The sequence below is a fragment of the Eleutherodactylus coqui genome, chromosome 5 (assembly GCF_035609145.1).
Source record: "Eleutherodactylus coqui strain aEleCoq1 chromosome 5, aEleCoq1.hap1, whole genome shotgun sequence".
NCBI classification, from domain to species: domain Eukaryota; kingdom Metazoa; phylum Chordata; class Amphibia; order Anura; family Eleutherodactylidae; genus Eleutherodactylus; species Eleutherodactylus coqui.
In genome coordinates, this window is record NC_089841.1 from 268,833,459 (window position 1) to 268,859,866 (window position 26,408).

At 46.1% G+C, this 26,408-nt stretch overlaps 1 protein-coding gene across 1 annotated transcript in view; it reads left to right on the forward strand.

The window, feature by feature from the left end:
* KISS1R (KISS1 receptor) overlaps positions 1 to 26,408 on the forward strand; it is a 120,916-nt gene that overhangs the window by 17,741 nt on the left and 76,767 nt on the right. Inside the window, exon 2 of the mRNA XM_066602060.1 lies at positions 24,676 to 24,800. Within this exon, the coding sequence (XP_066458157.1) occupies positions 24,676 to 24,800 (125 nt within the window). The remainder of the gene's footprint in view (positions 1 to 24,675; positions 24,801 to 26,408) is intronic.

The window sequence follows — 26,408 nt, forward strand, 5'->3', positions numbered from 1 at the left end:
ACCCATTTAATCAGAAATTCTTGCAGCAGGTGTGGAACTAATGGATTTGGCAAGAAACTGAAGAAAAGTCTGTTGGGAGGAAAAGTAAATAAGAAGTGGGTATAGCTCCTCCCCACTACAGAACACACACATTCATTTGATGAGGACAGTGACCATACAAGGACAAAATGGGACAGACTTGCCCCTACTGTTGGGGATATGATGTCATGAGTCAGTTGTTCGAGTACTCATTTAAATTCAAAATTGGTAATAAGGCTACTCTGAGTTCTCTCATGTGTCTAAATTAATTGGCGATGATCATATCAGAAAGAACAAGAGACAATGACTGTGTGAAGTCACCACTGTGCTCTTTCTTAGGGGCTAGCCCAGTATTAGCTTTATTACTACTAAAAGCTGGACAAAGGAAAGTATAATGTCCAATCCCCCTAAGTTACACCTTATTGTTGTAAAAAGTGTCGAATCCTACAAAATTCTAACACAAGTACATTATATTTAACGGTTTATAGGAATGCTGATAAATTGTCTAAATATGGTCTCTAAGGAATGTCCAAATCCCCCATGGCCAAAAATAGCTCAGTCAGATCTGTGCTGTTTTAAGAGTTTCAGACTTACTAACCCATGAGTGACAAACATAATCACTTTAATACATTTACATCTAAACTTACATAGCTAGCTACAGGTTAGGTTGGTAGCTATTTTAGCACCTGGGGCAACTATCAGAGATTAACCCCACCTATACCTAGATAGCTAGCCATAGTACAGAGCAGTAGAGGTGCCGTGTCGGCATCTCATAGGCTATATTGAGCCATTTTTGGTGTCCATTTCTCATGCCCAGTTCTGTTTCTGGAACCAGTTTTGGTTCCTGATGAGTTATACATGACGAAACGCGTAGAACTTGTTATATAAAACAATATATTCACAGGACAGAGCTACGTGTACAACAGCCGTTGTGCTAAGAGTATACACAATTTTACCGGAATACCAGAACTCTATCTATGTGGCAACCGGCATATTTCTATCGCAGCATCATAGATAGAGAACTATCACTGATGGGTATTAGTCCGCTCACGCTCTATAGTGACTTACATTGACACACGTTTATCACTCTAATACTAATCCAATACACAGGACCGCTCTGCCCTGGGCGGGTCCATTGGGTATTTCTGGACATTTCTTCAATACTGGCCTGTAGCCTAAATTGGAGAAGTATATTTGTTTGTGGTCTTTTCATGTTGGTCCCAAATATAGGACCTTTTAATCATTAAATAAATCAATAAAGGTTACGTTTTAGGGGTTCCACCCAGTGATTACCTAATTCCCCTCCTGGGGCCTTTCCGCTTCAGTGACTACGCAGCTAGTGAAGATAGGTTTAACTATGGGCCACTTTACACTTCCCTAGCTTGTTAACAAGGAACTCGTGCAACTCACTGTTGTGTTGTTAGATCCCACAGTTTATCTTCCTAACTGAAGCTCGTTCTACAGTCCTTGCTTTCTCCACTGGAGCTCATTAGATTTACTCCACGCTACTGCACCTCCTTTAACCTCCTCCGACTGCTCACTATGACCTCCTCCCTCCAACTGCCTTCTCTGCCTGTCTGATTCTCGCACTCTAACCACTCCCACATCCTGTCTCGCTCTGCAGCTATTTTTCCCATTCTTGGCTCTCACCATCCCCCTCTACCAATTAGGGTTTGCATGACAAGCAGCCAATTAGAGGCCAGCTGATGCCAAGCAGTTTAGCTGAAGCTTGAGAAAAAAGGGGAAAGCATGGGTTTTCAAACGTACCTCACCTTCAGTATCTCCTAGGAGCACATAGGTGTTACACGGTAGTCATACAGTCACCAGTCCTGTAGGACCTCCTGGCCACTACAATTACACTTTCATTCCCAAACTAGGTATATCCCATTAGCTAGTCCCATAGGAGAGACTTCAGTTTGTTTCTTTAACATTATGAGCAAATGAGGCAACATAAATAGCTAAGCACAGCAATAATATTTGGAATAAAACTTGAACTAGACCCAACACAGAATAAATCTGGAATTTGCATAAGCATTGGACAGAATTTAGAATCAAATATAGGATACAAGCAAAAGATATTTAAAGTCAGAGCTTGAGCCAGTACAAAGGGTGCAACTAAAGTAGTTAATGGAATGGGTGGCCTGGACTGGCCTACAATACCCAGAGAGGTGATCACAACTAGGGTTATTTAGTGTAGAAAACAGATGGCCCTAGGGTGACTTAATAAGTATCTATAGATATATCGGGGGTCAGTACAGAGATCTCTCCCATGATCTATTATACCCAGGACTGTAACAAGGGAGCGCTCTAATAACTATGTATAATATATCAGGGGTCAGTACAGAGATCTCTCCCATGATCTATTATACCCAGGACTGTAACAAGGGGGGCGTTCTAATAATTATGTATAGATATATCAGGGGTCAGTACAGAGATCCCTCCCATCATCTATTATACACAGGACTGTAACAAGGGGGCACTCTAAAAACTATATATAGATATATCAGGGGACAGTACAGAGATCTCTCCCATCATCTATTATACCCAGGACTGTAACAAGGGGATGCTCTAATAACTATGTATAATATATCAGTGGTCAGTACAGAGATCTCTCCCATGATCTATTATACACAGGACTGTAACAAGGGGGCGCTCTAAAAACTATGTATAGATATATCAGGGGTCAGTACAGAGATCTCTCCCATCATCTATTATACCCAGGACTGTAACAAGGGGGCGCTCTAATAACTATATATAGATATATCAGGGGACAGTACAGAGATCTCTCCCATCATCTATTATACCCAGGACTGTAACAAGGGGCGCTCTAATAACTATGTATAGATATATCAGAGGTCAGTACAGAGATCTCTACCATCATCTATTATACACAGAACTGTAACAAGGGGGCGCTCTAATAACTATATATAGATATATCAGAGGTCAGTACAGAGATCTCTCCCATCATCTATTATACCCAGGACTGTAACAAGGGGGCGCTCTAATAACTATGTATAGATATATCAGGGGTCAGTACAGAGATCTCTCCCATCATCTATTATACCCAGGACTGTAACAAGGGGGCGCTCTAATAACTATGTATAGATATATCAGGGGTCAGCAAAGAGATCTCCCCCATCATCTATTATACCCAGGACTGTAACAAGGGCATGCTCTAATAACTATGTATAGATATATCAGGGGTCAGTACAGAGATCTCTCCCATGATCTATTATACACAGGACTGTAACAAGGGGGCGCTCTAATAACTATGTATAGATATATCAGGGGTCAGCAAAGAGATCTCTCCTATCATCTATTATACACAGGACTGTAACAAGGGGGCGCTCTAATAACTATGTATAGATATATCAGGGGTCAGTACAGAGATCTCTCCCATGATCTATTATACCCAGGACTGTAACAAGGGGGCGCTCTAATAACTATGTATAGATATATCAGGGGTCAGTACAGAAATCTCTCCCATCATCTATTATACACAGGACTGTAACAAGGGGGCGCTCTAATAACTATGTATAGATATATTAGGGGTCAGTACAGAGATCTCTTCCATCATCTATTTATACCCAGGACTGTAACAAGGGGGCGCTCTAATAACTATGTATAGATATATTAGGGGTCAGTACAGAGATCTCTTCCATCATCTATTTATACCCAGGACTGTAACAAGGGGGCGCTCTAATAACTATGTATAGATATATCAGGGGTCAGCAAAGAGATCTCTCCTATCATCTATTATACACAGGACTGTAACAAGGGGGCGCTCTAATAACTATGCATAGATATATCAGGGGTCAGTACAGAGATCTCTCCCATGATCTATTATACCCAGGACTGTAACAAGGGGGCGCTCTAATAACTATGTATAGATATATCAGGGGTCAGTACAGAAATCTCTCCCATCATCTATTATACACAGGACTGTAACAAGGGGGCGCTCTAAAAACTATGTATAATATATCAGGGGTCAGTACAGAGATCTCCCCCATCATCTATTATACCCAGGACTGTAACAAGGGGGCACTCTAATAACTATGTATAGATATATCAGGGGTCAGTACAGAGATCTCTCCCATCATCTATTATACCCAGGACTGTAACAAGGGGATGCTCTAATAACTATGTATAGATATATCAGGGGTCAGTACAGAGATCTCTCCCATCATCTATTATACCCAGGACTGTAACAAGGGGGGCGTTCTAATAATTATGTATAGATATATCAGGGGTCCGTACAGAGATCTTCCCCATCATCTATTATACCGAGGACTGTAACAAGGGGATGCTCTAATAACTATGTATAGATATATCAGGGGTCAGTACAGAGATCTCTGCCATCATCTATTATACCCAGGACTGTAACAAGGGGCGCTCTAATAACTATGTATAGATATGTCAGGGGTCAGTACAGAAATCTCTCCCATGATCTATTATACCCAGGACTGTGACTGTAACAAGGGGGGCACTCTCTATGGTAAGAGGAAAGACGTTTTCTACACCGACATAGGAGGTTCTTTACTGTAAGAGCAGTGAGGGCTCTTGCACACTTGTGGTTTTCTTGTGTGTTTTTTCATGCAATATCGCTGCGGTTTTTTACACGAATATCATAGAGACTTTCTATTGTTAAAAACGCATTGCGCAAAAATCGCAAAACACAAACTTGCGATTTTTATGCAATGCGTTTTTAACATTAGGAATTCCCATTGACACTCGTGTTAAAAAAAACACAGCAATATTGCATGAAAAAATGTGTAAGAAAAACCCAAGTGTACAAGATCAGCGAGACTACGGAACTGTCTGCCTGTGGATGTGGTGGTGGCAAATTCAAGAAAAGAGTCCAAGAGGGGCCTGGATGTCTTTCTTGAGCATTATAATATTATATGTTACAATGATTAATAACTTCAGAGGGGTCGGTGGTCCGGGGATTATTCCAGTTGCCAGATTGGAGTCAGGGTGGAATTTTTCCCCTTAAATGGGCAGAATTGGCTTCTACCTCACTGGCTTTTTTTGCCTTCCTATGGATCAATATTGGGGGGATAATAGGCTGAACTGGATGGACATGTGTCTTTTTTGGCCTCACATACTATATTACTATGTTTTCTCATCTTATCATTCTAATATATGCCTTGGTCCTTGTCCCATTATTCTTCCAGATGCACCCTTCTCATGCCAGTCCTCTTTTTTTTCCTTTGAGGCCTGTTCTTGGAAAATAAACTACAGAGAGATATCCTCACCCAGGTCAGCTACAACCAGGTTAACAGACACTAACTCATTGAAGGAGAGTTGGACTGCTGCTTTTGCTGCGGCGTCAGCTCTCCAGTTCCCTAGGGCCTCAGGAGTTGTCTTCTTAGTATGAGCCTGGACTTTGATGATTGCAACTTATTTGGGTAGACTTAGTGCCCACAACAAGTTTGATACAGCTTCGGCATTTCTGATTGGCTGCTAAAGGAGCCCTCAAAGTTTCTACTACGCCAATGGGCCCAATTGCGGGCGATGCTCTAAATGTACCTGGACGTTGTGTGGAGCTTACATTTACCTCCAGCCATCTTACATGCGTCAGTGAGTGCCGTCAGCTCCACCTCCTTGGCGAACATCCTAGGTGGTAGTAGTAATACTTCATGTTGCATATACAACGCATATCCTGTCTTGCAAACCTGTCTGTCATATCTGAAGCCACAAAAAACCCTTAAAACTACATTAGCAATGGAATTCTCCTTAACATTTCTTAATTTTATGATCTCAAGAGTTAAAGACAGTTGTAGTCTTTTTGCTTATTCTTGTCTTCCCTTCAATCCCTTTTGGATATAGCTGGGTTCATTGCGGAACATCTCCTATTGGTGAGATGAAATGGGGTTAGGAGAGCACCCTTGTATTTAGTGAGCATAGTGGCAGAAAGGCACTTGTGCGTTTCTGCGTGTATGATGAAGAATTTATGAACTCCATTAATGTGAAGTGCAGTATATATAAATAACCTTCTCGGCGTGTATTACATTTATGTTTATTATTACCCATACGTCACAGAAGGGGAAATATGACAACAAACAAACAATCACTGAAAACTGCCATATACATACTGACTCAGGAGGGCAAACATGTGGACCACCTCAGCATGCAGGTAGCAAACTGTCAAATGAGGGAGCTAATTACATCTGTGAGGGACACCAATGAGACAGCCACTCACACAGCCTCCTAATATAGAGGGAAGTAGCTGCTTGGTGTATACTTCTACACAGAGTAGATACAAAGTGCCAGACCATCCTGATACATGTAGTGCACCATGCAGACCAGCAACCTATTAATGATGCAACAATATTTCGGTGGGTTGCTTAGCACCTCAATAAGTGAACTACATTAGTACTGCTACCCTGGGCTGCCCCGGCGTTTAAAAGCCACACTGCATGTGAATAATACATAATAAATGCAAGGTATTATTTGGATTATGTTTATTACCCAGATTGAAAATATAATATACTTTAAGTAAACTTTTGTTATTAACCCCATAAAGACGCGGCCTATTTTGGGCTTAAGGACTAGAGATGAGCGAAGGTACTCGTCCGAGCTTGATACTCGTTCGAGTATTAGGGTGTTCGGGATGCTCGTTACTCGTAACGAGTACCACGCGATGTTCGAGTTACTTTCACTTTCATCTCTGAGACGTTAGCGCGCTTTTCTGGCCAATAGAAAAACAGGGAAGGCATTACAACTTGCCCCTCCGACATTCAAGCCCTATACCACCCCCCTGCAGTGAGTGGCTGGCGAGATCAGGTGTCACCCGACTATATAAATCGGCCCCTCCCGTGGCTCGCCACAGATGCGTTCTGACATAGTTCAGGGACAGTGCTGCTGGTGCCGGAGCTGCTATAGGGAGAGTGTTAGGAGTATTTTAGGCTTCAAGAACCCCAACGGTCCTTCTTAGGGCCACATCTAACCGTGTGCAGTACTGTGGAGGCTGCTTTTTGCAGTGTTGCACTTTTTTTTTTTTTTTGTATATAGGCCAAGCAGAGCATTGCGCCCGGCAGTAATTATACATACTCCAGGGCCAGTAGTGGTGAGGCAGGGACAGAAGACAAATATTTATTGAATATAGGCAGTGGGCCTTTCCAAAAACATTTGGGAAAAAAAATCTATTTGGGCTGCCTGTGACTGTCCTCAGTGTACTGGGTCTGTGCTGGGTGTAGTTGTCCTCCTAATTCATACACAGCCAGCTAAGTGTTACAGCAGGCTTGCGCAAAATTATTTCCTGGCTCTGTGTTGGCTGTTACATCACCGCTGTATTCCAGTCCACAGTGCAACAGTCTGCAGTTATTTTACATACTCCAGGGCCAGTAGTGGTGAGGCAGGCACAGAAGACATATATTTATTGAATATAGGCAGTGGGCCTTTCCAAAAACATTTGGGGAAAAAAATCTATTTAGGCTGCCTGTGACTGTCCTCAGTGTACTGGGTCTGTGCTGGGTGTAGTTGTCCTCCTAATTCATACGCAGCCAGCTAAGTGTTACAGCAGCTTGCGCAAAATTATTTCCTGGCTCTGCTGTGCGTTCTGTAAGCGAAGTCAGCCTCCAACCACAGGCCAATAAGCGGCACATTTAATTACAGCGTTCTGTTTCTGCATTCCTGGTAATACACCATGCTGAGGGGTAGGGGTAGGCCTAGAGGACGTGGACGCGGGCGAGGACGCTGAGGCCCAAGTCAGGGTGTGGGCACAGGCCGAGCTCCTGATCCAGGTGTATCGCAGCCGACTGCTGTGGGAGTAGGAGAGAGGCACGTTTCTGGCGTCCCCACATTCATCTCACAATTAATGGGTCCACGCGGTAGACCTTTATTAGAAAATGAGCAGTGTGAGCAGGTCCTGTCGTGGATGGCAGAAAGTGCATCCAGCAATCTATCGTCCACCCAGAGTTCTGCGCCGTCCACTGCTGCAACTCTGAATCCTCTGGCTGCTGCTCCTCCTTCTTCCCAGCCTCCTCACTCCATTACAATGACACATTCTGAGGAGCAGGCAGACTCCCAGGAACTGTTCCCAGGCCCCTGCCCAGAATGGGCAGCAATGGTTCCTCTCCCACCGGAGGAGTTTGTCGTGACCGATGCCCAACCTTTTGAAAGTTCCCGGGGTCCGGGGGATGAGGCTGGGGACTTCCGGCAACTGTCTCAAGACCTTTCAGTGGGTGAGGAGGACGATGACGATGAGACACAGTTGTCTATCACTCAGGTAGTAGTAATTGGAGTAAGTCCGAGGGAGGAGCGCACAGAGGATTCGGAGGAAGAGCAGCAGGACGATGAGGTGACTGACCCCACCTGGTTTGCTAAGCCTACTGAGGACAGGTCTTCAGAGGGGGAGGCAAGGGCAGCAGCAGGGCAGGTTTCAAGAGGCAGTGCGGTGGCCAGGGGTAGAGGCAGGACCAGACCGAATAATCCACCAACTGTTTCCCAAAGTGCCCCCTCGCGCCATGCCACCCTGCAGAGGTCGAGGTGCTCAAAGGTCTGGCAGTTTTTCACTGAGAGTGCAGACGACCGATGAACAGGGGTGTGCAACCTGTGTCGCGCCAAGATCAGCCGGGGAGCCACCACCACCAGCCTCACCACCACCAGCATGCGCAGACATATGATGGCCAAGCACCCCACAAGGTGGGACGAAGGCCGTTCACCACCTCCGGGTTTGCACCGCTGCCTCTCCCCCTGTGCCCCAACCTGCCACTGAGATCCAACCCCCCTCTCAGGGCACAGGCACTACCGTCTCCTGGCCTGCACCCACACCCTCACCTCCGCTGTCCTCGGCCCCATCCACCAATGTCTGTCAGCGCACCGTCCAGCCGTCGCTAGCGCAATTGTTGGAGCGCAAGTGCAAGTACGCCGCCACGCACCCGCACACTCAAGCGTTAAACGTGCACATAGCCAAATTTATCAGCCTGGAGATGTTGCCGTATAGGGTTGTGGAAACGGAGGCTTTCAAAAGTATGATGGCGGCGGCGGCCCCGCGCTACTCAGTTCCCAGTCGCCACTACTTTTCCCGATGTGCTGTCCCAGCCCTGCACGACCACGTCTCCCGCAACATTGTACGCGCCCTCACCAACGCGGTTACTGCCAAGGTCCACTTAACAACAGACACGTGGACAAGCACAGGCGGGCAGGGCCACTATATCTCCCTGACGGCACATTGGGTGAATTTAGTGGAGGCTGGGACAGAGTCAGAGCCTGGGACCGCTCACGTCCTACCCACCCCCAGAATTGCGGGCCCCAGCTCGGTGGTGGTATCTGCGGCGGTGTATGCTTCCTCCACTAAAACACCCTCCTCCTACGCAACCTCTGTCTCGCAATCAAGATGTGTCAGCAGCAGCACGTCGCCAGCAGTCGGTGTCGCGCGGCACGGCAGCACAGCGGTGGGCAAGCGTCAGCAGGCCGTGGTGAAACTACTCAGCTTAGGAGAAAAGAGGCACATGGCCCACGAACTGCTGCAGGGTCTGACAGAGCAGACCGACCACTGGCTTGCGCCGCTGAGCCTCCAACCGGGCATGGTCGTGTGTGACAACGGCCGTAACCTGGTGGCGGCTCTGCAGCTCGGCAGCCTCACGCACGTGCCATGCCTGGCCCACGTCTTTAATTTGGTGGTTCAGCGCTTTCTGAAAAGTTACCCACGCTTGTCAGACCTGCTCGGAAAGGTGCGCCGGCTCTGCGCACATTTCCGCAAGTCCCACACGGACGCTGCCACCCTGCGCACCCTGCAACATCGATTTGATCTGCCAGTGCACCGACTGCTGTGCGACGTGCCCACATGGTGGAACTCTACGCTCCACATGTTGGCCAGGCTCTATGAGCAGCGTAGAGCTATAGTGGAATACCAACTCCAACATGGGCGGCGCAGTGGGAGTCAGCCTCCTCAATTCTTAACAGAAGAGTGGGCCTGGTTGGCAGACATCTGCCAGGTCCTTGGAAACTTTGAGGAGTCTACCCAGATGGTGAGCGGCGATGCTGCAATCATTAGCGTCACCATTCCTCTGCTATGCCTCTTGAGAAGTTCCCTGCAAAGCATAAAGGCAGACGCTTTGCGCTCGGAAACAGAGCCGGGGGAAGACAGTATGTCGCTGGATAGTCAGAGCACCCTCCTGTCTATATCTCAGCGCGTTGAGAAGGAGGAGGAGGAGCATGAGGAGGATGAGGAGGAGGGGGAAGAGACAGCTTGGCCCACTGCTGAGGGTACCCATGCTGCTTGCCTGTCATCCTTTCAGCGTGTATGGCCTGAGGAGGAGGAGGAGGAGGAGGATCCTGAAAGTGATCTTCCTAGTGAGATCAGCCATGTGTTGCGCACAGGTACCCTGGCACACATGGCTGACTTCATGTTAGCATGCCTTTCTCGTGACCCTCGCGTTACACGCATTCTGGCCAGTACGGATTACTGGGTGTACACACTGCTCGACCCACGGTATAAGGAGAACCTTTCCACTCTCATACCCGAAGAGGAAAGGGGTTCGAGAGTGATGCTATACCACAGGACCCTGGTGGACAAACTGATGGTAAAATTCCCATCCGACAACGCTAGTGGCCGAAGGCGCAGTTCCAAGGGCCAGGTAGCAGGGGAGGCGCAGAGATCAGGCAGCATGTACAGCACTGGCAGGGGAACACTCTCTAAGGCCTTTGACAGCTTTCTGGCTCCCCAGCAAGACTGTGTCACCGCTCCCCAGTCAAGGCTGAGTCGGCGGGAGCACTGTAAAAGGATGGTGAGGGAGTACGTAGCCGATCGCACGACCGTCCTCCGTGACGCCTCTGCCCCCTACAACTACTGGGTGTTGAAGCTGGACACGTGGCCTGAACTCACGCTGTATGCCCTGGAGGTGCTTGCTTGTCCTGCGGCTAGCGTCTTGTCAGAGAGGGTGTTTAGTGCGGCTGGGAGAATCATCACAGATAAGCGTACCCGCCTGTCAACCGACAGTGCCGACAGGCTTACACTCATCAAGATGAACAAAGCCTGGATTTCACCAGACTTCTCTTCTCCACCAGCGGACAGCAGCGATACCTAAACAATACGTACGCTGCACCCGCGGATGGAAGCATTGTTCTCTCTCACCATCCAAAACGGGGACATTTCTGCTTCATCAATCTGTGTATAATATTCCTCCTCCTCCTCCTGCTCCTCCACCTGAAACCTGACGTAATCACGCCGAACGGGCAATTTTTCTTAGGCCCACAAGGCTCAGTCATATCATTTTTGTAAACAATTTTTATACGTTTCAATGCTCATTAAAGCGTTGAAACTTTCACCTGAACCAATTTTTATTTTAACTGGGCTGCCTCCAGGCCTAGTTACCAATTAAGCCACATTAACCAAAGCGATTAATGGGTTTCACCTGCCATCTTGGTTGGGCATGGGCAATTTTTCTGACGTACATTAGTACTGTTGGTACACCAATTTTTTGGGGCCCTCGCCTACAGTGTAATCCAATTAATTTTTTGCCCACCTGCATTACAGCTGACGTTACATCAGCTGTGCTGGGCACGGCAATGGGATATATTTATGTACCGCCGGTGGGTTCCAGGGAGCCACCCATGCTGTCGGTCCACACAGAGTTGTAACTACATGTGTCCACTTCTAAAGAACCCCAGTCTGACTGGGGCATGCAGTGTGGGCCGAAGCCCACCTGCATTAAACATGACATTACCTCAGCTGTGCTGGGCACTGCAATGGGATATATTTATGTACCGCCGGTGGCTTCCTGGCACCCACCCATGCTGTCGGTCCACACAGAGTTGTAACTGCATGTGTCCACTTCTAAAGAACCCCAGTCTGACTGGGGCATGCAGTGTGGGCCGAAGCCCACCTGCATTAAACAGGACATTACCTCAGCTGTGATGGGCAATGCAATGGGATATATTTATGTACTGCCGGTGGCTTCCTGGCACCCACCCATGCTGTCGGTCCACATGGAGTTGTAACTGCATGTGTCCACTTCTAAAGAACCCCAGTCTGACTAGGGCATGCAGTGTGGGCCGAAGCCCACTTGCATTAAACATGACATTACCTCAGCTGTGATGGGCAATGCAATGGGATATATTTATGTGCCGCCGGTGGCTTCCTGACACCCACCCATGCTGTCGGTCCACAGGGACTTCACAATAGGGAGTTGTACCTGCCTGTGTCTATGAATTAAAAACCCCGATCAGGTTGGGGCATGCAGTGTGGGCCGAAGCCTACCTGCATTTATTCTGACGTTAGCTCTGCTGTCCAGGGCACTGCAATGGGATACATTTATGTACAGCGGGTGGGTTCCAGGGAGCCACCCATGCTGTGGGTGCACACGGAATTCCCATTGCGGAGTTGGGGATTCCCAGTTGTACCTGCCTGTGACTATTTATAAAAAACCGCGGTCTGACTGGGGCATGCAGACACCTTGACAGAATGAATAGTGTGTGGCACATAGGTTCCCCATTGCTATGCCCACGTGTGCAGCTCCTGATGGCGGTGGCACAGGATTATATTTCTCATTGCTTCTGTACAGCATTGTGGGCTATCGCCCCACCCCTTTTAAAGAGGGTCGCTGCCTAGCCGTGCCAACCCTCTGCAGTGTGTGCCTGCGGTTCCTCCTCATGGCAGACGCACTTATAAATAGACATGAGTGTGGCGTGGCATGAGGGCAGCTGAAGGCTGCGCAGGGACAATTTGGTGTGCGCTGTGGACACTGGGTCGTGCGGGGGGGGGGGGGGGGGCAGCATGTAACCAAGGAGAAGTGGCAGCGGAGTGTCATGCAGGCAGTGATTGTGCTTTGTTGGAGGTAGTGTGGTGCTTAGCTAAGGTATGCATTGCTAATGAGGGCTTTTCAGAAGTAAAAGTTGTTGGGGGGGGGCACTCTTGCCGCTATTGTGGCTTAATAGTGGGACCTGTGAACTTGAGATGCAGCCCAACATGTAGTCCCTCGCCTGCCCTATCCGTTGCTGTGTCGTTCCCATCATTTTCTTGAATTGCCCAGATTTTCACAAATGGAAACCTTAGCGAGCATCGGCGATATACAAAAATGCTCGGGTCGCCAATTGACTTCAATGGGGTTCGTTACTCGAAACGAACCCTCGAGCATCGTGATAATTTCGTCTTGAGTAACGAGCACCCGAGCATTTTGGTGCTCGCTCATCTCTATTAAGGACGCAACGATTTTTGGAGGATTTTCATCTCCATTTTTTAAAAGCCATAACTTTTTTATTTTTCTGTCGACGCAGCCATATAAGGGCTTGTTTTTTGCATGGCGAACTCTAGTTTTCGATTGTGCCATTTTTGGGTATATAGACTATATTGTAAAACTTTTATAATTTTTTTATGATAAACAAGAAGAGAAAACGCATCAATTCTGACATTGATTTTTTTACACTGTTAGGGCGAGCACCCACTGGCGTTTGCGTTCTCCGCGGGAAAAAAACGCAGCGTTTTCGCCGCGTTTCTCGCGGTTTTTTCCGCGCGTTTTTCGCGGCGTTTTCCATTACTTTCCATTGACATTCATGGGTGCATTAGGAGAAAAATAGGGACACATATGCAACTGACAGTTCCTATGTTAAAAACGCAAACGCAACGCAAAAAAAACGCCAGTGGACAGGAACACATGTTATCTCTATGCCTGTGCAGGAAAAACGCAAAACGCAAAACGCAGGTAAAAAAACGCCAGTGGGTGCTCGCCCTTAATCATGCAGCATAAATGACACAATATATTTTTTCTGCGGGTGGGTATGATTGCAATGATACCAAAATTCTTATATTTTTTTTAGGTTTTTCCACTTTTCTGCAATAAAAACCCTTTTTTTGGAAAAAAATTTTCCCCTATATCGCTGCATTCAAAGTCCTATAGCTTTTTTATTTTACAATGGAAAGAGCTCCTTGAGGGCTTATTTTTTGCGAGACGAGCTTTAGTTTTATTGGTGCCATTTAAGGGAACATACGGCTTTTTTGATCACTTTTATTGCATTTTTTGTGAGGCAAAATGCTAAAAATTAGCATTTTGCCTCTGTTTTTAGCAGATTTTTTAATGCTTTTTGCCGTACAAAATAAAAAGTGTGTTCAACTTTTTGTACACATCGTTACGGATGCGTCAATACCAAACATGTGCCATTTTAATTATTTTTACTTTTTTTATGCTAATATGAGAAAAAGCACAAAAAAGGTTTTTTTTTACATTTTTCTTTTTTGTACATTTTTTTTTACACCATGTATGTCCCTCTGAGGGACTTAAAGCACAGCACTGATGATCGCTGGGATAAGGCATACCTTATCGCTTATACAGCGATCCCAGGCACTGGCAACACAGGACGCCATTATATCGCGAGAGCCTGGCAACTTCACAGAGGGAGCGCGCTCCCTCTGTGAACCCTTCCCATGCCGCGATCTATATAGATCGTGGAAGGGAAGGGGTTAGCAGCAGGGGGCGCATCTCCTATGACTGACAGCCATTTCCCGCTGTGGGATAGCGCAAGATCAGTCATGATCTCGCGCTATCCCCATGACATAGGGGGACGTCATTTTGCGGGAAGTACCCCGCTCCCATGACGTACCCTTACGTCATGGGGAGGGAAGGGGTTAATTTGATTTTCTTTCTAATATACTTCTCAGGCTCATCAAGTACACAATTGTGTCATTACATTCCACTCAACTGGAGATACACTTCTCCTCTCCTAGGTTGTCTTTGTTAGAAGAAGTCCTACCCATTTTTATTTCCTCACCTTACATCACCTAGTTCCATCCCTTGTGGTCTGGCTATGTGTTTGGGCATGTCTCTCTCAGTCTCTGCCCAGTTGTCCAGTGGTACACATAAACCATATTACTTACTAGCTGATATATCCAGCTTTGCCCAAGTTAATTTGGTACAGGTGTGTACCAGTTGTTCACACAGAAAATGTTATAAAGTTGTAGTTACTTCAGTGGAACCGAGGAACAAAATATGTATATACATAGAGGAGCATGAGATTCTCCTCAGGCTGCAAGTACCAATGTCCCTCTGCATAATGTACCACCCCTCCCATTATCCTCACTTTTTACCCTTAAAGGTAGCACCCTTTTAATTAAAATTTAACCCCAGACTGGAGATTGCAGCCCCTTCTTAGAATTAAAGGCTCCATCCCTGCAGGCCATGGCCACTTCCTTATGTACTTTACAGCCTTTTAGTATATACACAGAGAAGTTAGTTAGATTCTCCTCAGTATACACTTGCAGAGCTCAGTTAGGTTCTCCTCAGTATATACTCATAGAAGCCAGTTAGACTCTCCTAAGTTTATACACATATAGGGGAGGTAGATTCTCCTCAGTATATACACATATAGGTGAGGTAGATACTCCTCAGTATATACACACAAAGGTGAGGTAGAGTCTCCTCAGTATATACACCTAGAGGTAAGTTAGATTCTCCTCAATATATACACATAAAGGTAAGTTAGATTCTCCTCAGTATATACACATAGAGGTAAGTTAGATTCTCCTCAGTATATACACATAGAGGTGAAGTAGACTCTCCTCAGTATATACACATAGTGGGGAGGTAGACTCTCCTTAGTATATACACATAGAGAGGAGGTAGATTCTCCCCAGTATATACACAGAGGGGAGGTAGATTCACCTCAGTATATACACATAGAGGTGAGGTAGATTCTCTTCAGTATATACACATAGAGCGGAGACATATTCTCCTAAGTATATACACTTCTCCTAAGTATATACACATAGAGCGGAGGTAGATTCTCCTCAGTATATACACAGAGAGGAGGTAGATTCTCCTCAGTATATACAGATAGAGAGGAGGTAGATTCTCCTCAGTATATACAGACAGAGAGGAGGTAGATTCTCCTCAGTATATACACATAGAGGGGAGGTAGATTCTCCTCAGTATATACAGATAGAGAGGAGGTAGATTCTCCTCAGTATATACACATAGAGGGGAGGTAGATTCTCCTCAGTATATACAGATAGAGAGGAGGTAGATTCTCCTCAGTATATACAGATAGAGAGGAGGTAGATTCTCCTCAGTATAGACACAGAGGTGAAGTAGACTCTCCTCAGTATATACACATAGTAGAGAGGTAGATATTCCTCAGTATATACACATAGAGGTGAGGTAGATTTCCCTTAGTGTATACATGTAGAGGTGAGGTAGATTCTCCACAGTATATACACATAGAGGTGAAGTAGACTCTCCTCAGTATATACACATAGAGGTGAGGTAGATTCTCCTCAGTATATACACATAGAGGTGAGGTAGATTCTCCTCAGTATATACAGAGAGAGGTGAGGTAGATTTTCCTTAGTATATACACATGGAGGGAAAGTATATTCTCCTCAGTATATACACATAGAGGGAAGTAGATTCTCCTCAGTATATACACATAGAGGGAAGTAGATTCTCCTCAGTATATACAGATAGAGGGAAGTAGATTCTCCTCAGTATATGCACAAAGAGGTGAGGTAGATTCTTCTCAGTATATACACATAGAGGGAAAGTAGATTCTCCTCAGTATATACACATAGAGGTGAGGTAGATTCTTCGCAGTATATACACATAGATGTGAGGTAGATTCTCCTCAGTATATACACATAGAGGTGAGGTAGATTCTTCACAGTATATACAGAGAGAGGTGAGGTAGATTCTCCTCAGTATATACACATAGAGGTGAGGTAGATTCTCCTCAGTATATACACATAGAGGGGAGGTAGATTCTCCTCAGTATATACACATAGGGGGAAAGTAGATTCTCCACAGTATATTCACATAAAGATGAGGTAGATTCTCCTCAGTATATACATATAGAGGTGAGGTAGATTTTTCTCAGTATATACACATAGAGGGAAAGTAGATTCTCCACAGTATATACACATAGAGGTGAGGTAGATTCTCCTTAGTATATACACATAGAGGTGAGGTAGATTCTCCTCAGTATATACACATAGAGGTGAAGTAGACTCTCCTCAGTATATACACATAGAGGTGAGGTAGATTCTCCTTAGTATATACACATAGAGGGAAAGTAGATTCTCCTCAGTATATACACATAGAGGTGAGGTAGATTCTCCTCAGTATATACACATAGAGGTGAGGTAGATTCTCCTCAGTATATACACATAGAGGTGAGGTAGATTCTCCTTAGTATATACACATAGAGGGAAAGTAGATTCTCCTCAGTATATACACATAGAGGTGAGGTAGATTCTCCTCAGTATATACACATAGAGGTGAGGTAGATTCTCCTTAGTATATACACATAGAGGGAAAGTAGATTCTCCTCAGTATATACACATAGAGGTGAGGTAGATTCTCCTCAGTATATACACATAGAGGTGAGGTAGATTCTCCTCAGTATATACACATAGAGGTGAGGTAGATTCTCCTCAGTATATACACATAGAGGTGAGGTAGATTCTCCTCAGTATATACACAGAGAGGTGAGGTAGATTCTCCTCAGTATATACACATAGAGGTGAGGTAGATTCTCCTCAGTATATACACATAGAGGTGAGGTAGATTCTCCTCAGTATACGCACATAAAGAGATTCTTCTCAGTGTCAGGAAGCTGGGGTCTGCGTAACTGGAGGTCCCTGAAACTACTCGCAACACCTGTCCCTACCCACTTGCCCTCCTGGGCTAGGCCCCAGGGTGACAACTGGGCTACAGTCCCTGGGCTGACCAGTAATGCGGGGCAGGGAGTTGACTAAGCAACAAATACTGGAGGGAGTCAGACTACAGACAAAAAACGGAAACAAACAAACACACAGCAAGTCAGGCAATCCGGGTCGGCAGCAGGAGAGAACACGGTACAAGGGGTGATATGAAGGCGAAGTCAGGTCCAAAAGCAAGCAAAGTCAAAACAGGACATCAATCCAAAGGTACGCGGGTATAGCTGGAGACCAAACATACTCTGGCAAGGGACTGGGGAAACTGAGCAGTTTAAATGCTGTCAGAATTCCCGCCCCAGCAGCTGATTGGGGTGGGGAGCTTGACAGCAGCAGGACCTAATCAGAGATGCTGGAAGAACCAGACCCCTGTGTCTGCTGGACAAGCAGAAGTGGAGTAGCACGGCTAGGTGTCATGGCAATAGGGATGCGATGCGGAACGACACCCGCCGCGTCCCCAAAAAAACGGCTACCTGGGCGCCCGCCCCCTGAACACGGGAGCATGCGCCCGGAGCTGGCACAAGAATAACGGCAGCCAGGAGAGGTCACCAAAACCGCAGATCGCCTACGCCGCAACCCCCGCAGCCTCAGTGACAGGTTCAGCGGTGCAGGCACGGAGACCCCGAGAGACACCGGTCCTGACAGTACCCCCTCTTCTACAGGTGGACACTGGACCCCCACAACCAGTATCATACTTGAAATAGAAGGCCCTGTGGAAAAGTCTGACCAGACGTGGCGCGAGTGTATCCCTGGCCGGAACCCGCGTCCTATCCTCAGGGCCAAACCCTCCAGTGGACCAGGTAGTGAATCGAGCCCCGAATCTGTCTGGGTCAACAATTTTCTTCACTTAATACTCTTATTCTCCTTGCACTAGCGTAGGAGAAGGCGGGTCATGGGTGGGCAGAATCAGAGTTACAAGTCTCTTTAGCAAACCTTTATGGAAGACGTTATGAACCTTCCAAGACCCTGGAAGGGATAATTTATATGCCACCGGGTTAATAACCTGAGAGATTGTAAATGGACCAACAAAGCAAGGAGCAAGTTTTAATAACAGAACCTTAAGTCTCCAATTCTTAGAAGACAGTAACACCTGCTCCCCAACCACAAAAGGTGCAGAGATCGTGTATCTTTTATTCGACTGTCTAAGAAGTTTCTCCTGGGAACCCTGAAGATCCTTACAAACCTGGGCCCAAACTGTTCACAGTTCATCAGAAGATTTATTAGCAGACGGAGTATCAGAAACCGAAGGAGTTGAGAATGTTAATCGGGGATGGAACCAATAATTACAGAAAAACGGTAAGACAAATTAACATGGTTATTAATGGCAAATTCGACAAGAGGTCAATAATTTGACCACTGAAACTGATTATCAGATACAAAACGTCAAAGGTACTGGATTAATTCTTGATTCATGCGTTCAGTTTGTCCGTTAGACTCAGGATGGAATGCAGAAAGCCCGCCAGACACGAACAACAAACTGTACTCCTCTATCCGAGATAATATCCTCCGGAATACCATGTAGCCTAACAGCCTCCCTGATAAACAGTTCAGATAGTTGCTTGGCGTCAGGTAATTTGCATGGAGGAACGAAATGTGCTATTTTGGAAAAAGATCAACTATTACCCAAATGATCATGTTTTCATGCGAGAATGCCAGATCAGTTATAAAGTCCATGGACAGGTGAGAACATGGCCTAGATGGGAAGGACACAGGGTGGGGAGGACCCTCAGGACGTCTCCTGAGACTCTTCCCCTGGCGTAAACTGGGCATGCTGACACAAATGACCGGATATCCCTGGCGATATGAGGCCACCAATAAATCCTAGATAGTAATTCCTGAGTACCCCTGGACTGAAGCATGCGTCTCCTCGAACACCTTCAACTTAAATGACAACTGGACAAAAAGTTTGCCTTCCGGAAGGGCTTTAGGGGCCGATTGTTGAGCAGCGTGTATAAGAGATGAAGGGTCGGAGGAGACAGCAGCGAGAACCACCCCGGAGGAGAGAATACTCTCAGGCTCAGACTCTGCAAGTTCCAGGGTACCAAAACTCCTAGACAAGGCATCCGCCTTAACATTTTCTTGAAACTGGTCTGTAAGACACTACAAGGTTGAACTGTGAAAAGAACAAGGCCCAGCGGGCTTACCGAACATTCAACCTTTTAGCAGAGTCCAGATAAATGAGGTTTTTATGGTCTGTGAGTACAGTGATTTGATGGAGTACTCCTTCTGGGAAATGGCTTCATTCCCCAAATGCCCACTTAATAGCCTGTCTCCCTGAAAATAAGACATACCGTGAAAATAAGACATAGCATGATTTTCCAGGATTTTTGAGGATGCAAAATGATTTTTCAGGTTTTTTGAGAATGCTAGAAATATAAGCCATACTCCAAAATTAAGCCCTGCTAACAGTTAATTTAAAAAGTCAATTTAAATAGTGTCCAGGCAGCTATACATGTAAAAAAGTTAAACCTTTTTGAACAAAAATTAATATAAGGCACTGTCTTATTTTCGGGGAAACACGGTAGCTAGTAATTCCCGGGTTGCCTATGTTGTAATTTCGTTCAGAGGACGAGAACTTCTTGGAAAAGTGTGGAGAGACCTTGAGACAGTTACCGCTCCAACTCCAAACTTGGAAGTGTCAACCTCCACCACAAACGGACTGGATAGGTCAGGTTGGATGAGTTCGGGCACTGAAGAGAAGGCAGCCTTCAGGGTAGAGAAAGCCGCAAGAGCATCTAAAAACCAGGTACTCACATTCGCTCCTTTTCTGGTGAGATCAGTTAAAGGCTTAGCCACCACGGAGAAGTTCTTAATGAATTTATGATAGTAGTTAGCAAACCCAAGGAAGCGCTGAAGAGCCTTTAAGGTGACTGGCTGAGCCCATTCCGTGATCGCTTTTACCTTTACCGGATCCATTTGAATATCGCATGGTGTAATGATATACCCCAAGAAAGATATTTTCTGGACACCGAAAACACATTTCTCCAACTTAGCGAACAATTGGTTAGCCCTGAGGCGAGTCAGCACAGTTCGTACCTGGACACAGTGTATCTCCCAATCAGGATGTCATCCAGGTATACCACAACAAACACACCCATGATATCCAGGAAAATAGAATTCATATATTTTTAGAAAATATCTGGGGCATTACATAACGCAAAAGGCATAACGAGGTATTGAACGTGGCCAAGAGGTGTATTAAAGACTGTTTTCCACTCATCCCCTTCCCATATACGGATTAGATTATAAGCTCCCCTCAGGTCGAGCTTGGAAAACCACGTGGCCCTGGAAACCTAATTAAGGAGGTTGGGGATGAGAGGAAAAGCATATTGGTTTCTGACGGTTATCTTATTGAGCTCCCTGTAATCAATACAGGGTCTGAGACCTCAACGAAGTAAAACCCAGCACCCACAGGAGACTCTGATGTTCGAATATGTCCCTTGCCCAAACTGTTCTGAATGTAGTCCTTGATGGACTCCCTCTCAGGGACAGTTATGTTATAGATCTGCCCCTTAGGGAGTTTGGGACCTAGGAACAGATCAGTCTTACAGTCAAAATCTCTACGGGGAGGCAATACTTCAGATAACTGGAGAAAACGTCAGCAAACTCAGAGATATAGTCTGGTAACTCAGCACCCTCAAAAACAGAGGTATCTAAGTTCACAGGACACATGTGATTGGTGCACCGGAGACCGCACTTGACCAGATCCAGCGTGTCCCAATTAATAATGGGATTGTGTTCCCTTAACCAAGGTAGCCCTAAGACTAGTCCACAGACAAGTCTTTCATGACGAGGAAAGTGCAAGACTCAGTATGCATGGCTCCTACAGTAAATTTTAACTCTGGTGTCACTAGATTGATGAGGCCAGAACGCAATGAAGTGGAGTCTACCCCAGAAACCTGAATCGGAGGGTCTACCATGGAACCAGAAATTTGAGCCACGAAATCAAAATTAACAAAATTTGCTGTGGCCCGGAATCAAAAAAGGCTTGCCCTGCATGAGAGAAAGAAAGGAAATCTAAGGCGCAGGGCAAGAACATCTTAGACACAACTGGGAGTACCTTAGCTCCTAGACAGTCCTCCCGACAACTGACTAGTAGCGGAAGTTCTTCCTGCCGAGGCTTCTTCCCGCAGGTAGCGATCTGATGACCAGACTCTCCACAATAGAAACAAAGGTTCTTCTTAAATCAGCTTTTCCTTCGCTGTTTAAGTGACATAATTCCCAATTCCATGGGTTCAGCAGAGGGAGGTGAAGTTGTCTGATTAACAGAGGAGCTGATCGGGTGGACCAGACTGGTCCTCACAGATCATCCTGCCCTTAGTCGACGATCAACTCGGATAACTAACGACATTGCTTGCTCCAGGGTATTAGGCTCAGGATGAGCAACCAGCAGATGCTTGAGGCCTTCGGATAGGCCGGCCAAGAACAAGTCCTTGAGGGCTGAGTCGTTCTTCCTAGACTCAGTGCAAAGCTGTCTGAATTGGGAGCAGTAATCCTCCGCCACTATCCGACCCCGACGAAAGGACAACAGTTGAGAGACGGAGTAGGCAGCATGGTCGGGCTTATCATAGATTTGACCCAGAGCAGAAAAGACTGTCATGTGGGAGAGTCAGAGGATAAAGAGAAAACCCAGTTTTGAGGGTCTTCTCTTAGTCGGGAGATCACAATGCCTACCTTCTGGTATTCTGTGCCAGACGAGTGGGGTCGCAGATCAAAATACAGCTTGCAGCCTTCCCGGAAGGCAATAAACAGTTTCCTCTCCCCAGCAAAGAAATCAAGCAGCGTAGCCTGAGGCTCAGAAACTGTCACCGGAACAGAGGGAGGCTGAATCTAAGCCATAGACAACACCTGTTCCTGTTGCTGCAAACCAGTAGTCAAATCCTGAACCAGGTTCGTCAGGACCTGGACCTGGTTTACCAAGGCCGACACAGTCTCCATGGAAGGGGTTAACGTAGCCAGTGGGATATAATAGTCTGACCCTTTGTGGGCCAGTGTATCTATCAGGGAGCTGGGGCCCAAGTAACTGGAAGTCCCTGAAACTACCAGCAACCCCTGTCCATACCAGTGACTAGGTTAATGGCGGCCAGAGGAGATCACCAAAACTGGGACTCTCCAGTGTGTAGCAGAGCCGAGTGTATATAGCTGCATGTAGCAGAGCTGAATGCATGTAGCTGTGTGTAGCAGAGCTGAGTGCATATAGCTGCATGTAGCAGAGCTGAGTGTATATAGCTGCCTGTAGCAGAGCTGAGTGTATATAGCTGCGTGGAGCAGAGCTGAGTGTATATAGCTGCGTAGAGCAGAGCTGAGTGTATATAGCTGCGTAGAGCAGAGCTGAGTGTATATAGCTGGCTGTAGCACAGCTGAGTGTATATAGCTGGCTGTAGCACAGCTGAGTGTATATAGCTGCGTGTAGCAGAGCTGAGTGTATATAGCTGCGTGTAGCAGAGTTGAGTGTATATAGCTGCCTGTAGCAGAGTTGAGTGTATATAGGTGCCTGTAGCAGAGTTGAGTGTATATAGCTGCCTGTAGCAGAGCTGAGTGTATATAGCTACGTGTAGCAGAGTTGAGTGTATATAGCTGCGTGTAGCAGAGTTGAGTGTATATAGCTGCCTGTAGCAGAGTTGAGTGTATATAGCTGCCTGTAGCAGAGCTGAGTAAACTGCAATCTTACAGATAGTCTATTAAGCCCAGTTTGATAGACAATCTGCAGTAGCAGCCATTGAAGCTTTCAGAAGGCCCCAGGCTACTATGGCAACTGAACGTCACCCTCCAATGTCATTGTGGGGCCCTTTGGGCCCCCCTGAACTCCAATCGGTGCATTTAAATGCTGCTGTCTGAATTTATAGCGGCATTTATAAGATTAACAGCTACAATCAGATAGTGCGGATTGCAGCTGTTGCGGGTGGGTGTCAGCTATAAGAAACAGCCGACACCCGCATTGAATGGAGTGGGATCAGCCCAATAACCCCCATACAAACCCCAAACCTCCATGATAAAACAGCTGTGAAAAATATGTCCATGTGAATAGACGCATAGATCTACATTAGCGCCGTATTGTGGTCTGCAAAACACGGACTGGTCACAGAGCTCAAGTATCTTCATCTCTATTACATGAACAGCTGTTCATTTGTATGGCTGCCATGTTATACTCCACTTATTACATGGCCACTGCAGGGGAAATGTCTGGCCAGGTACAGCTAAATCATCTGTTTGCCAGGGGTCTCCCAGCTGAAAGGGCCCATCTAAGATGAGACAAAATGAGACATTTTAATATCCCAAATCCACTGGAATTCATTTACTGGCGCCCAACGTGTGCCGGGGCGTCCCTGCAAATAAGGAGCGTCCCTACAGCGAGATCTATTGGATGGCAGCATTCCTTCAATTCAAAGGGACCTTATAACAAGTCCTCAATGATTGGGAGTATTAAACCAAGCCAGTAGCCATGCACAAGCAGACTGTTTCGGGGTGCTTGCCCCTCATCAGTGTGGAGTAGGGTTCTGGCTTAATCTGTGACGGGCCTATGACACGATGCCGCTTCTGACCTGAGGCCTCCTTCACACGATTGTATCCATTTTTACGTTCACTCGTACGCAGCATTTTATCGCATGGATGAATATTTGACCTGATCAAGGCCTGATCTTTATTCGCGTATTTCATGTCCTTCACACCGGACGCTGCTACGTAAATATTAAAAAACACGCTGAAGCAATGGCAAGCAACAATCGCTATAAAATGCTCGGAATGTCAATAAATGCTTAATTGGGGCGAGCCGTCTTCTTCTCCCAGCACTGTACGCAGGGAAACTCCCTCCTTTTTATCATAGAAGTCAATGGGAGCTTCCTGCGTATTTCGCCAAAAGATAGGGCAAGACCTCTCTCTTCACACGGCGATTGTCCTATTTTTACAAGTGCAGGCTTTTTAATGCAGCTAAATGCCTGCATATATATGGTCATGTGAATAAGCCCTTAATGCGATTGAACACAATGGCTAACATTTCCCTCTTTACTTCACAGCTAACCTGGCAACCACTGATATAATATTTCTAGTCTGCTGCGTGCCTATTACTGCTGCACTGTATCCTCTTCCCGGGTGGATATTTGGGGAATTCATGTGCAAGTTTGTTAACTATATCCAACAGGTAAGTGCTGAAAATAAGGATTTGTATTCTTCTGCTCTTTTGTGAAGGACCTTCAGGTCTCACTTACGATACGTCACTTTATAAAATTATTTGTGCTATGTGCGCCACGCAAGAGCATTCTGATATTATCCCAATGTCTGCTAGATAATAATGAAATAGGCCAATTACATTTTATAGCCTTTCCTCCTACTAATGAGTGCACCGTGAATTTGTGCTGTAAGGCCTCTTTCACATGGCCGTACGCGCTTTTACACTCGGCCGATCGTGGCTAAAAATCACAAAAATAAAGAATAGTCGCAATGTCGTCTTCATCTTAATTAGGCTGGGTTCACACAGGGTGGATTTGCCATGGAAAATCCGTGCGGAAGTTAGCTGCGGCAAATCCGCCTGCGGACGCTAATCCCGGGATTCACCATCCATGTGGACAAGATTTGTCAGAAATCTCGTCCAGATGAGACAGCCAATCCGTTGCGGCAAAGCCGGCAGAAGCCGGAACTGCGGCGTGGATTCCCCGGCTGCAGCATGTTTTTTGCGCTACCCCCAAAATAAGCCCTAGCTGCAGAAGCAAATATAATACATCACCAAAGGAGAGCTGTCATTGCCGGCGCTCGATGAACCAATCACCAATGGCTGTGATTGGTTCAACGAGAACTGGCTCTGATTGGCTAAGCCACGGAGCTTGTCAACCAATCACAGCCAGCCCTTCCTGGGGGTGGGGATTTTGAGCCTTCAATCCAGGAATGGTTGTCAGAAGACTTCAAGCAAGTGCTGGGGAGCTTCAGGGAAGATGCGTGCCGGACATGATAGTGCCGGAGGTGATGTATTCGTATTTTTTTCTGCAACTAGGGCTTTTTTTAGGGCTCTTACAATAGGATTTTCTAGTGTCAAAGTCGCACCGCATGGCATTAAAACCGTATTTTCATGTGATGCGATGCAACAAAGAGGCTCCATAGGGAAACATGGGCGACAGACCCTCGCAAGTCGCGTGCATATCGTAAAACCTTCTAGGTTTTTAACTCACAATGTCACATGCTACAAAACCTCACAAATGTGAAGGAACCCACGGGAAAGCATGGGCTTCACATACATGCGATTCACAGCATTGTTGCAATGCGTGAAAATCGTGCGACTTTGTCGCCCGTATGAAGGAGGCCAGAGAGAAACAACACATCGATTCATCCATTTTTACAGTGTTAGTTATACAGCATAAATGATGTGATACATTTTTTTCTTTGGGTTGGTTGCAATGTTGCAAAAAATTTTACAGGTTTTTTTTCCACTCTTGCACAATAAAAACCTTTTTCTTGGATTTTTTTTTTTGGCATGGCTATATTCAAAGTCCCATAACCTTTCTATTTTTCCATTGATGGAGGTGTGCGAGGGCTTGTTTTTTACGTACTGGTACCATATTAGGTCACATCCCACTTTTTTGCTGTTGTATGAATTATTTTTCATTAGGGTAAGGGAGGGGATTACAACAGAGGTGGAATCAAAGTAGGTAAATCACAAGGTAAATCAATACCGTATATACCGGCGTATAAGGCGAAGGGGCGTATAAGACGACCCCCCAACTTTCACCTTATACGCCGGTAATACAGTGGAGAAAAA